Source organism: Hipposideros armiger, unplaced genomic scaffold (genome assembly GCF_001890085.2).
Source record: "Hipposideros armiger isolate ML-2016 unplaced genomic scaffold, ASM189008v1 scaffold_251, whole genome shotgun sequence".
In the NCBI taxonomy this organism is placed as follows: Eukaryota; Metazoa; Chordata; class Mammalia; order Chiroptera; family Hipposideridae; genus Hipposideros; species Hipposideros armiger.
In genome coordinates this window covers 2,199,459-2,212,388 of record NW_017731601.1, presented here as the reverse complement: position 1 = coordinate 2,212,388, position 12,930 = coordinate 2,199,459, and the positions used below count along the sequence as shown (strand labels likewise).

Below are 12,930 nucleotides of genomic sequence, written 5' to 3'. Positions count from 1 at the left end.
AAGTACTGTTTGATAAAATTAGGTGGAACCTTTATTCCTGAAAAAGGTCATATTTTTAATCATCCTGATTAAAACATAATGGCAAATGAACTGGAATTAGATGTATAACCATGTACCATGGAATTATGATTTTTTAATTGAAAATTTACTGTGAAACGAGATTTTGAAAGGAGATTTTTAAATATAATTTTGCTGCTAGTTTGAAACTCTGGAAATAGAAAAAGAATAATGAGAAATTTTAATTTAAAAAGACTTTTAAATTAGAGTCAGTTTTTGGCTCTTGGCAACATAGAAAGTTTTGTCATCTTTGACTTCATTCTGACATAAAACCCTTATAAAATGCGGCATATGCTGTGTGGTGATCAGAAACATTTTTGAACAGTATTACTCTTCTCTCGGAAAAATCCACAACATCTCCAGGAAGAAAGATTAAACACAGACCTGTAATGGCAAACACTAGATCACAGCTATAGATGGCTCTAATAGTCGGACTTTATGATTCAGAGTTTCATCTCACACTTGCGACAACCTAGTCTTTTGGTGAAAGTGTATTTTGTGCTGGCCTTAGGAGAGCCCCACCCGTGGGTGGGATGAATCTTTGGAGGTGCTCACCTGTCAGCCCCTTAGTTGGGGTTAAGCACACTAATTCTTGTCCCTTATTTCTCTGTCACTGCTGTAAGTGGGGAAGGTCACAGGAAGGTAATTGTCACCTCATTTCACACCCACAACTCCTGTTAGAGGGCCTTGTCCCCAGGTTACCGATGTCAGCCACAGTGAGGTTCAGCTGGGATGTGGCAGTCCCTGGCGTCTAGATTTCAAGCCTAAGTTCCATGTGAGACTGTCCTCCTCTGGCTAGTATTTCACAGAGGTGCTGTCACCATGGGTAACGCAGGGAGGATTTTGTGTAAAGACCTTACTCCTACTAAATCTCCTCTATTCTCATTCCTCTTTAATGCATCCTTGTTACTGTTGCCAGTACTTACAGACTGCTCTGTCAGTGACCTACGCATAAACGTTTTCACTGGTTTTACACGGATGTGAGGCAGTCCATTATCTGGTTGTATTTTTTTTTTAACGTTTCATTATTTCTCCATATGAAAGATTTATCTAAATCAGTCTATTTGGATAATAAACTGATTATCTGGTTTCATATCAATAAAAGCATATTTTTTCTTGTTTGTTTTTTTCTGAATCCTATTGTTTTCTCTCTTAGAAAACTTTGCTTCTTCCTATTACTTTGTCCATATTCACCCTCTATGTCAAGTCCATCTTTTCCCAGCCATCCTTTGACTATATGGCAGAAGAGAAGAGAGAAAACCATAATTTCATTTGCATTAGTGGTATGCTGATATGTCATTTTTATAAAAAGACAGAATTGGTAAAATTGCTTCTGTCTCTAATTTGGAGGTTGAATTGGTCAAGCTTGCTTGGTACACTTTTTCTTTTTTATTTTTTATAAATTGACTCCTAATATATTCACAATTAGTGGAAAGAATATTGGAGTCAAAGTCTGGTGATCTTCATTCTTTCATTTTATCTGTTGCTTGGAGTTACTTTCCCTAAACCTTATTTTTCTCATCATTATTACGATGATAATAGTAGGACTATTATGAGGGTTATATAAGGAAGTGCAAAAGGAAGTGTTCAGTGCCTTGCCTAGGAGATGTTCAGTAAATGCAATTTAAAATCAAAGGTTACTAGTTTATTAGCCTTGTTTCTTTCAGTATACTAGAAAATGTTTCAGGATGTGAAAAGATACTGGAATTTGAGAAATAAGCTGATGGAAAAAAATTAGAATCTGCTCTTTTCTAAGTGATAAAACTAAGAAAATAAATATATGCACTTTCTAAAAAGTAGAGGATTGCCATTTGGTCAGGCTAAGGCAACACAGTCCACTAACATAAGTGTTATTAGCCTTCATCTGAAAATTCTAACCGATGTAACAAGGCAAGGAAAAGATTTAAATACTCAGAATAAGGAGAGAAGTGTGTCATTATTTGCTGGTACCTGGGAGGCTGTGGCAGTGAATGGACTAACTGACAGGACCTGTATCTCCATCCCATATTTCTCTTCTCCACAGCTGCCTCTCGTACATGAACATGTGGATGCATAAGAGCCCCTCAAACTGAGCATGTTTGAACTGGACCAGTTCAAACCTGTTCCTCACTTGCTGCTGAATTCAACAGCACCATCATCTGCTTGGTTCCCGAAACCTGAGTGCCCCCTTTCTTCCTCCTTAACCTGCAGGTTCCTACATACATACATACAAACAAACAGCCATACATCCAACAGACATTTATTGAGCACCTGCTATGTCCCAGGCCGATGGTGAACAGTTTCCACTTCTAAGGAACTTGCTTCCTAACAGGGAAAGAGAGACATACTCATGTTTATGATATGTGAGGAGTAAGTGCTGTGGGGAGGAAAAGGGCAAGGGCGGCGCAGGCAGGATAGGGAATAGGGGCTGGCAGGTGACGGGCGGGGCGGCTACTCTACATCAAGTAGCAAGGGAAGGCTTTTCCATTAAGGTTTAACTGCATCCTTCTGCTGCACCGCAGTGAAGCCGGGAGGTGGGAGAGGAGTTAGGAAGCGGTTGTGGGCCAGGGAGAAAGGTTGGCAGCCACAGGCAGGGCAGAAGTACCAGCCAGCGAGACCGTAAGGGCGCTTATTTTAGTGACTGTTTTGGAGTTACAATCACTGACGGGTTGGATGTGGTTTTTGAGGGAAATCGTAGAGAGGATGACTTCTGCCCTTGGACTTGAGCAGTTGCAACAAGAGCGTTCCTGTTTTCTGAGTTGATGAAAAGAGCCGGAAGAGCAGGTGTGCGGTGTGTGTGTCCGTGGTTTGGGGCATGTTAAGCGAAGGTGCCCATTGGACATCCAGGTAGAGACGGTGCGAATCCCCAGTTGGCTGTTCAGGCCTGGAATTCGGGTGACAGATGTGGCTGGAGTTTCCTCTCAGGACTCATTCCTTCTCTCCATCCCAGTGGTTCCTGCTCTGGGTGAGGGCGCCATAGACCGCCATTCGGGTCACTGGACGTCCCTTCCATCTTACCTTCTGCCATTACTTTTGCCACCCTTTCATCTTAATAGCCTGAGTTTTTTCTAAAATGCCATTATTTTGATGTCTCTCACATTCTTAAACCTTCAGCAGCTCCTCATTGCTCAAAGAATAAAATTCAGACTTCTTAATCGGGCTTCAAAGGTCTTGTATGAACTGATGCCTGATTAGTTTTTGGTGTCATTTTTCTTTTCCACTCCATATTCTCCGCTCTTGCTAGTCTCACTTCTTTCTGTGCCCTTCAAGGTTTTGCACCTTTAGACCTTCAAACACTATCCTTCTATTATCTGGTCCTTTCTCTCCGCACCAAAACCTTCTCACCTGCCTCTCTCTCTGTCTCTTTCAAACTTTTGATGAGATCATTTATTACAGGCAGACTGTCTCTGACAAATATGGGTTAAGAGGCTCTTCTTTATTCTCCTGTGGTTCTTAACAGAACGTGGGAAATGTGTCAATGGATTGTAATTGCCATTTCCCTTTCGTTCACCTCTGTTGGCCTTAAATTCCGTGAGGCCAGGATGTCTCTGTTTTGTCTAGTATTGTTTCTGTATTGCTCAGCACAATCCCTTTCAGTTGATGCTTAATAAATATTATTTGAAAGCAAGAATAAATAAAGTGACTGATTATAAAACATGACTGCAAAATTCAGCACAGTTTCTATAATCTAGCGTTAACTAGTTACAAAATATTGTGAGGAATTAACCACCCACCTCCAAATACTCGAGGGTGTAATTTAGACGTATTCAGGACACCCAACACTAACAATAAATATACAGGTTTGTCTTTGAAGAATACAGCGGTTAGCTGAATAACTATGGACACATGTCATGTTCACAATTGGGAAATTTGAAAATTGTCAACATACTGAATCTCCCTAATCTATTTACAAATGCCTTGTGATTCAAGTGCAATTCAGTTGGATTTTATTTTGTAAACTTTTGAATTACTCTATAGTTCATGTGGAAAAATAAATGAGCAAGAAAAGTGAAGAAATTTAGAAAGGGAAGAACAGCTAGTTAATAAGCTATATCATAGCTACAATGCTTAAGACATGGTGGTAATAGAACAATAGTAATACACAGAACAATGGAACAGAATTCCAGAAAACAAGCGTATGATAAAATTGTAATGTAAAATCAGTTGAGAAAAGTGTTAGGTTACTCATAAAATGATACAGAGATAATGAGTTAATAAATATTTTGAAAAATATAAAATTGATCTGTCTCACCAAAACATGTAACTATGCTTCCTTGAATAAAAATAATGTAATTTGCCATCTTTCAAAGATTTGGAAAACAAGTGGCAAACAGTGTATCCTTCCAGTTTTGTACAAGCTATATTTTTTAAATAAGCATGGTATATCAAACATAAAAGAGCCGGGTGCTTGTTTTTGCTTAGCACTCTTAGAGCTAACTTCTTATCTTACGTGTCAGTATATGTCATTTTATAGTATGCTGTGTCCTGTTCAAATGAGCAAACACTACTTACTTGCACCTGATGGCGCTGGTTTTCGTAGTGAACATTACTTTTATTTTTGTTTTCCCTGTTGGACCTTCAAATATTTACTCTTAGTAGTTTTTCTAGCATAAAATTCATCAGTGCCTATCTGAAATAGCTAAGACCTTGGGATATCTATTATTTAATTATTGTTATAACTGTGTAATTTAAAAGCTTTGTATCTTTTTTGGGATTTTGTCATGATAGAATGTTCACATCCTACCTACCCTTTCAGAGTTGAGTGCCTTACTGTCCCTAATGTGATACATCCTTGATCTTACAGAAAGAAGAGAAGAGGAAGATTTTGAAGAAAAGAAAGCTCTTAAGAAAAAAATTAAAGAACTTAAATTTCTAGATTCTAAAATTGCCCAGAACCTTTGTAAGTATCAGATTTTAATACTATTAAATTTGCAAAACACACGGGAGGATGTTCCTTTCAATTATTTCATTTTCTTTATGACATTTTTCATTTTACGATTATTTTTGTAATAAAGTGAAAGGTAACTTTCCTTTAGGCAATTTATGGTTTAAATTCTTCAAAAGATTACTACATATTAGAAAATAATGCTAAGAGAAGGACTTAGAACGATAATGTATCTCCCATAACTGAAAAGAAAACTACCCCTTAAAGTCTCCTTTTTAAGTGTCTAAATAAAGAAGTAAGGAATTTAGATGACATCATATCTTGAAAAAAAACTGCTAGTGGATTATTTCTTTTATACCTCTGAATATCTATTATTTGTGATACTTGATCACACACAAAGGAGGCTGGAATATTAATGGAAATAAAGGCTGATGAGTAAAATGAATTCCATTATTCCATCTGAGCAGTTCAAAGCCTTTTCTCAAAAGTACTGACTGGAAATATTTTAGATTTAATTACTGTTACAGGGACCTAAATACTTAGTATTGAATTGTCTTCCTGACTGAATTACTCTGGGAGAAGAGGGCAAATAGTTTTGCTTCTAACTCATTTCTAACTGCCTCTTAAATGCATCAAAGATGGTTCTTGGAACTGAGATAATATCTGTATATATTACTTTCTGATGGTGCAAGTGGGATATAATGTGGAGAATCTAAAGACATGAAGAATTAACATGGCTTTTAGCCTCCCTTTCAATCATTACATGCCTCAAGTGAGCTTTTAGCAGCTATTGGAACAAAACAATTCTTTGTTGCAAGGATAAAGATCCATGCTATTGATTAAGGAGGGAGTTAAGTTACAGGCAGTGAATGCAAAGGCAGAGCTGACTTTCCTTTTGTGAAAGTTCTGGAATGTCCTTGTTCTCATCCACTGTGACAGGGGGCCATCCGTTCCCTGCAGGATTGCTGAGGTCTCTGGATAGTGGACAGACATTAATGCTATTGACCAATACACAGTTCTTTATTTCTGGCCACTGATTGCACATCCCTGCCTCTTTCAAGTTAGGTGCCAATCATGACTTGCTTGGACCAATGACAATGCAAGTGGAGATGAGGTAACTTGTGTGTGGAAGCGTTTAAGGGCTGGTGCAAGAAGCTCGAGTGCTCTTTGCTTTCACCCAGAGTGGCAGTGAGATCGGCGTCCACAATCCTGATGGGAGGGTCATAAGTAAAAGAGCCCCGTCTTCCAGATGTGTGATGGGCATGTAGTCTGAATTCGAAATATTTTTTTAATATTTTTGTTTTGTGCTTTGACCACTGAAGTTTGGGGGACTATTACATGATATGGGTATTTCAGGGAATTTTCCCCTAAAGGAACATTATCTCCATTCAAAGCATTATTAACTTGGATAATGTCAAAACGTTCTGTGATCTGAGATGATGATTCTTATTATTTTTGAGTCCATTTTACATGTGACTTACTTAATTAACTTTATCTTTTTTAAAAAAATTAGTTTTCAATTACAGTTGACAGTCAATATTCTACTCGCCATCTTGATCGGAAGTCGAGATGATTCTTTTCTTGAAAAATGTCCATGACCTGCATTATAAATTTCTAGTCTTGACTATAAATAGACTCATTAGAGGTCCTGAAGAAATATCATTTTGAATAAAATTCTTTTTTGATGGGGGTCAGTCATAATAGGTTAGTCTACACACCCATCTCAAAGTTGAGTAATTGACTTGTTGGTCAGGGTTCTTTAGTATTATTTATATGTTATAGAACATGTGCTAAGTAGAATTTCAAATTTAATTGTAACAGTTAATAATTACTGATTACCTTTATGTGCTAGTTCTGCATTTGGCTCTTTATTCTTTACTAACTATAGTCCTACCACACAGGTAGTAGTGTTGACATATAAGTAGGGAATCTGGCAGGGGTAGCAGTTCAATGACTTGAATAAAATCGCTCATTTTGGAAATGGCCGATAGGTATAGGTTATATCTATTTCTGTTTAGAGATTTAAAAAAAAATGTACTATCATAGAGAAGGATACTGTTTGTCTTGTTTACTTTAGCTAGAGGATATGTCTCCATTCATTTAATTGCTAAACATCTTTTAAAGTATAAGATCAAAAGGTCCAGAATTTGTACTGTCATGTTATGATGTAATCCATTCTAGGATGATTCTTGCCCTCTCTGATTGCAGCAAGTGTTATGATTTAAGCTTTAAGAAGCTTTAGCAGCCGTATAATCTTGACTGTAATTATAGTTCAAATTCACAGCTGGTTTTTGTCTATGAAATTCAGTCTTTTGAGATACTAAATTCTGAAGAGAGTCTTGTGATAGTGACAATACTCTCTCGTCACTTAGAAATCTAAGATCATTTCTCTTACTTGCAATATTCTATAGAATTTTGAGTAAAGGCTCTAAAATTCACTTCTTTATTTACCTGTTTATTTAAAGGTGAGTCACGTTCCCTATATTTTGAGTTCATAAAGGTTTTGGCAAAGACTCAGCTCAGCATAAAACAGAATTCCAACCATTCTGGGGTAAAAAGATGGCTCGGGAGTGGTAACAGGGTTCATATGCTTTACCAGACTTTTTGGAGTGGGTAATAGAACTGTAAAGGGAGGAACCCAGGAATCTACAAATTAACATGAAGATTTAAATATTTATCAGCTCCCTTGCAGAAAATGTGTGACTGGTTCCAAAATCTGCACACTTTACACTTATTCACCACACTCAAAGCTCCCCACCAGGTTCTGTATAATCACATTGTAGAGGATAAGAGGCATGCAAGTGAAAAGATTGCTTTTAATGCATCTTTTGGAGACTTTAACTGAGTCTTAGATTATTCTCAGCAACTTTTAAGTATTTAAAAAAACTAAGGTCTATACTTTTTTTGAATTGTATATTATGCATTAGGCCATTTTCAACTCTTCTGTAATATTTTTGCCCTTTTTTTTAGAGTACATGTTTTCCGCAAAAGAATTAATTCATAAACTATTAAAAAAATAGCTCATTCTTTCTAAACAGGTGTTTAATGTATGTTATTTTAATTATGGAATAATACTTGATAGTAGTGGATGCATTATAAATATAGAAGAAAGCAAAGGAATAAAATATGTCTATCTGCAAAGTAAATGTTGGATATCATACTTTATTCATTTAATGCTTGGTTGAATTTGGGTTTCCCATTTTTGGTATTACTAAGGAAAGGGGTAGCATATTATGGCCTTTAGGCTAAGTCTTGTCCATTGCCTATTTTATTGGAACAAGGATGCTTTGTGTCTCTCTGAAATTCTAGAAAATTCTCTGGCATTTTTCTCTTCATTTATGCTTCTATCCTATTTTTTATTTTTTTTTTTTGTGATTTCCTTTTGGAATTCCAAGTAGGTGTTTGAGGCATCCTTATTACTCTGCTGTGTCTCACAACCTAGTATTTTTCCATCTCTTTATGTGACACTTTTGATAGCTTCTTTGCCTATGAGCATGTCTTCCATGTCACAAATTTTCTGATGTCTAATCTATATGTTGAGTTTGTAATTGCAGTTTTATATCTACATATGATTTCTAAAAGCTCTTTTATTCTCCCTCATATCTTCTTGTTTTTCTTTAATAATTTTTTGTTTTTTCCTGCCCAGTGTTTGAAATTTCTCTTTCATTTCTTTACATAATTATTTTCTCCCAGGATTTCTGCTTTCCTTCCTTTCAAAACTGCTCAGAAATGCATTTATGATTAAGTTTAAAATATATATTTTTAGATTTTTTTTTCTTTTCTTTTTTTTTTAAATGTATCTCTCTATCTCTCTACTTTACCATACTGCCCAAAATGTAAAGCTGTCATTTCTGTCACTCTTAATTGCTATGTTATGCCTCAGAGGAATTCTATCATTCTGATTATTGTATTTAACATTGTAACCTTTTCTATTTGTTATTGTTACTATAGAGTAGATTTCTTCGGTGGAATTTATTGTTTCTCAAATGCAATAACTGAAGGATTCTGATTAATTTTACTCAGTTTGCAATTCAGATAATATTTTAACAATTTGCATTCTCAATTTGGTTACTTCTGAGATTTAGCATGTTACCTTTTTTTGTCATTTTTTTCTTATTCTTTTAATTGAGATTACATACATTTTACCCATTTTCCTACTTGGGTGTCATGGTATTCTAAATGAAGGAAAACAAATGCTCTGTGTATTTTGAAGCAGATTTATCCTTCCAGCTTTGTTGCGTTTTAATTATTTTAAATACTTTGACATTAGTTTTTTCCTTTTATATTGTCAGATATCAATCTTTTCGTGTTTCCCATTGGTTTTTATGATTAAGAAGCTCTTCTTTAACCATAAAAGAACTAATTTGCCATGTTAAATTTCTTTTAGTATTCCTTTCTCTTGTTAATATTTACATTTAATTCTACAACCATGTGCAACTTGTTTTGTACATGATGCTCAGATGTAGATTTTATTCCCTCCCCATCAATTATTCATTGATTACTCTTTGAGAACATCTATATAGTTATTACATGTTTGTGCTTTCTAATGTCTACTATGGGGTTACCCTTTTGTAATTCCATTAATCTCTATAGAATATCGTTTATATCCTGTATTTCACCTTATCCTTGGGACATTAAGGATTACACACATCCATAATTTCTAGCACTGTGTTTTCAGATTTATGACTGTTTGAGTTCACAAATGTGTGAATGAAGCTGGTGATAAGAGCACAGATGGTGACTTTGTTATTCAGCTATAGATGATACATGGTATCCTCAGGAACCTGGAATACAGCCTCCCTCCACGAATGAAGTAGATCATATTTTCTAAGTCTTATGAAAAATAGTGTCCTTATTTGAAAATTCCTACTGACAAAATGACATAAGTTCAGTATATAAAATAAATAAGCAGGCTAGTAGTTAGCAAGTTCTGAGTATGTTCGAGAAATGACGGCTGTCACTGGAGAGAAGAAACATAATAATAGTAGAATAAAGGGAGAACAGCAAAAGCATTCAATCTAATGCTGTGAAAATATCCTTATATACCTCAGTAGCTTTTGAGAAGATCATTGTGTTTTAACACTAGATATATGAGATATCAAAAAAAAAGTAAATAATGTTGGAATTTTCAGAATAACATTTTATGCTATCTAATTCACTTTGATAGTTTTCTATGAAAGTTTGTTTTCTAATACTGAATATTTAAGCTTTAATTATATGCAAAGGCTATTTCTCTGGGATGTTTACAATATTTCTATATAGTGAAGTATTGTTATAACTTGTAAAAGTGTTAGTGCACTGTTTAGCAGTTTTCATAAAATATTTCTTTCTGAACTATTTAAGGTCTGGGAGATACTATATAAGCTCATAACACACATGTTTAGACAAATATTACATGCACATGTTGGGGTTTTATGCTTCTTTTCTTTACAATGTGATATTTTTATAGTGTACCAAACATATTTCAGTTTATTTTTAAGCACATGAAAATTGGCACCATTGCTATAAAAATCAACCTCAGAATCAGCATAATAACATAGGACTGTTCTTTAAATGGTAGTTCTAAGACTGGAGAAGAATATAACATGTGCTAATGAAACTTTCCCCCATAATAATTATAGTAAATGTTTAAAATCTTTGATTTTATGAATTATTTTTCATTTTATAAGTAGAACTATATCTCAGTGCTTTTCTTACCTTAACCATTATGAACCCTTTCCCCCTGCGCCCCTTTAGCAATCTTCCTGAGCTCTTTTCGGGTACCGTATGAAGAAATCAAAATGATGATATTGGAAGTGGATGAAACACAGTTGGCAGAGTCTATGATTCAGGTAAACAAACAAGCAGAGACCTTAAATTCCAATATTTCATTGCAGGCTTCTCATTAAATAGAAATCTGTAAGTGAAGCAAAATTCTTAAACCAAATCATTCAACTGGAAAATCATTGCTGCATAATGAGTTTTAGCACAACTTCCGCATTGCCAGGCGATAAAACGCTGCATCTTCTCTTAACTGCAAACTAAATATAATGCTATCAAAATGAATGCATTTCCGTTACTTTAAATGACTTTCTTAAAGTCAGATTGTTTAATTTTACATGTATGTTTTTGTTACAGTTAAGACGAGTAATGTGTTCATTGAAATTTATTTGTATAGTGTTTATAGAGTATGTTTTTATTAGGCTTTATTTGTCTTATAAAGTTGTGTTATTATTAGATATAACATATTGAGGGAGATTTCTCTTCATTTAGAGTTACCTTTACTAACAACCCTTACTTGAGTCATCTGTGCTCCTATGAATGCTAGAGACTATTTGCATAATGTTTTGAATTCATTCAGAAAGCCGAAACATTTTTTAAATGGTTTCTACTTACAGTATTATTTAAGGGATGCTAGTATGATGCCAAGGTTACTTGCTGAATTCCACATAAGGCATCAATAAACATATCTTGATAGAATTTAAAGTTAGAGAATCAAATATAAAATGATATAGCGAGAGGATATCTTCAGTTATTATCTTTTATTTTTATAATGGAAGGAAAACAATGTTTTAGCAGTAAAAAGAAAATGAGAATTGTCCGTTAGTGTTAACAAGCAATTATAATTGTTCTAGATAGTTTAGCTCATCAGTAAATGGTAACCATAAGGGTTGTGCTTGGTTTTGCCTCTCCTATCATGTCTTCTAAATGCAATGATGAGGTAATCACATTAGTGATTTGTGCAGCATCTCTGAGGCTCATGAACTACCTAACAACAACTCTTCTTTAAGTACTTTTCCTCCAGCAGTTTCTTTTTACTAGAATTTTGTCTTTATTATTGATTGTGTATGTGCCTTGTTGTTAGTAGATTTAAAAATATTTTTTTCTACTTACATGTTTATTTTTTTTAATAATGCATTTGTTAAATAGTTACAGAGTAGCTTCTAACTTGATTACACGAATGTTTTGAATGGCCACGTGGCTTTCGTTGCGTAGCGATGGAAGAGCAATTATTTGCATTTTAAATTCGTGTCCACAGAGCATTGAGTTCCATGTAACTTATTAATATATTAGTTTTCTATTATGGCTGTAACAATTTACTGCAAATTTAATGGCTTAAACTATCCCGAATGTATGATTTTGCATTTGTGTGGAACAGAAGTCTGGCCTGGACCGGACTGTGTTGAAGTCCAGGTGCTGGCAGGGGGCATTCTTTTCACAGGCTTAGGGAAGAATTCCGTTCTTTGTCTTTCACAGCTCCTCAGGGCTGCCCCATTCCTTGGCCGTGAACACCTTCCTTCGTCTTCCAAGCCAGCAATGTCGCTTCTCTCCATTCTTTTCTGTCATAAACACACCTGTCTCTCACTTGATGTCTCCCTCTTCCATGTGTAAGGGCATTTATGATGACATTGGGCACATCAGATAACCCACGGTGATCTCCTTATGTTAAGGTCAGGTGATAGAAAGCTTAATCCCTTTTGTCCTGTAACAATATTCTCACAGGTTATGGGGATTCGATGTGGACATCTGAGGGAGGTTGGTCATTATCCTGCTTACTACACTTACTAAATAAAAAACGAGCCTTAGGAAATTAAAATCTAAAATTTTAGTTTAGACATATGCAGAGTCTTCCTATGTTCATTAAAAAATAAGAATTTCATGCTATTTGAAGTCTCATTTTTTAATTTTAAAATATATTCCTAATTTTAAAGTAGAGAACTGCCTGTTTTTTGGACAGGGCATGGGGAAAGCATTACTTTGTAATAATCATCATTTTGGTAGGTTTTGTTCACTGTCACGATTTTATTGTGGGGTATCTATTTATTCATATATAACAAGATGTCAGTGTTGATGTCATATTTCTACTTCATTCTTTACCCATTTACCTTTGCTTGTCCCATCATCCTTTTATTAATCCGTTTAGCAAATTTTCTTTGTGGATGTTAGCAATATGTGTGTGTGTGTGTGTGTGTGTGTGTGTGTGTGTGTGTGTGTGTGTGTGTGAGAGAGAGTGTGAGTGAGTGTGTGTG

At 35.1% G+C, this 12,930-nt stretch overlaps 1 protein-coding gene across 1 annotated transcript in view; it reads left to right on the top strand.

Moving 5' to 3' along the window:
• DIAPH3 (diaphanous related formin 3) overlaps positions 1-12,930 on the top strand; it is a 398,738-nt gene that overhangs the window by 128,237 nt on the left and 257,571 nt on the right. The window contains exons 13-14 of the mRNA XM_019655900.1: positions 4,841-4,936; positions 10,658-10,752. Of these exons, the coding sequence (XP_019511445.1) occupies positions 4,841-4,936; positions 10,658-10,752 (191 nt within the window). The remainder of the gene's footprint in view (positions 1-4,840; positions 4,937-10,657; positions 10,753-12,930) is intronic.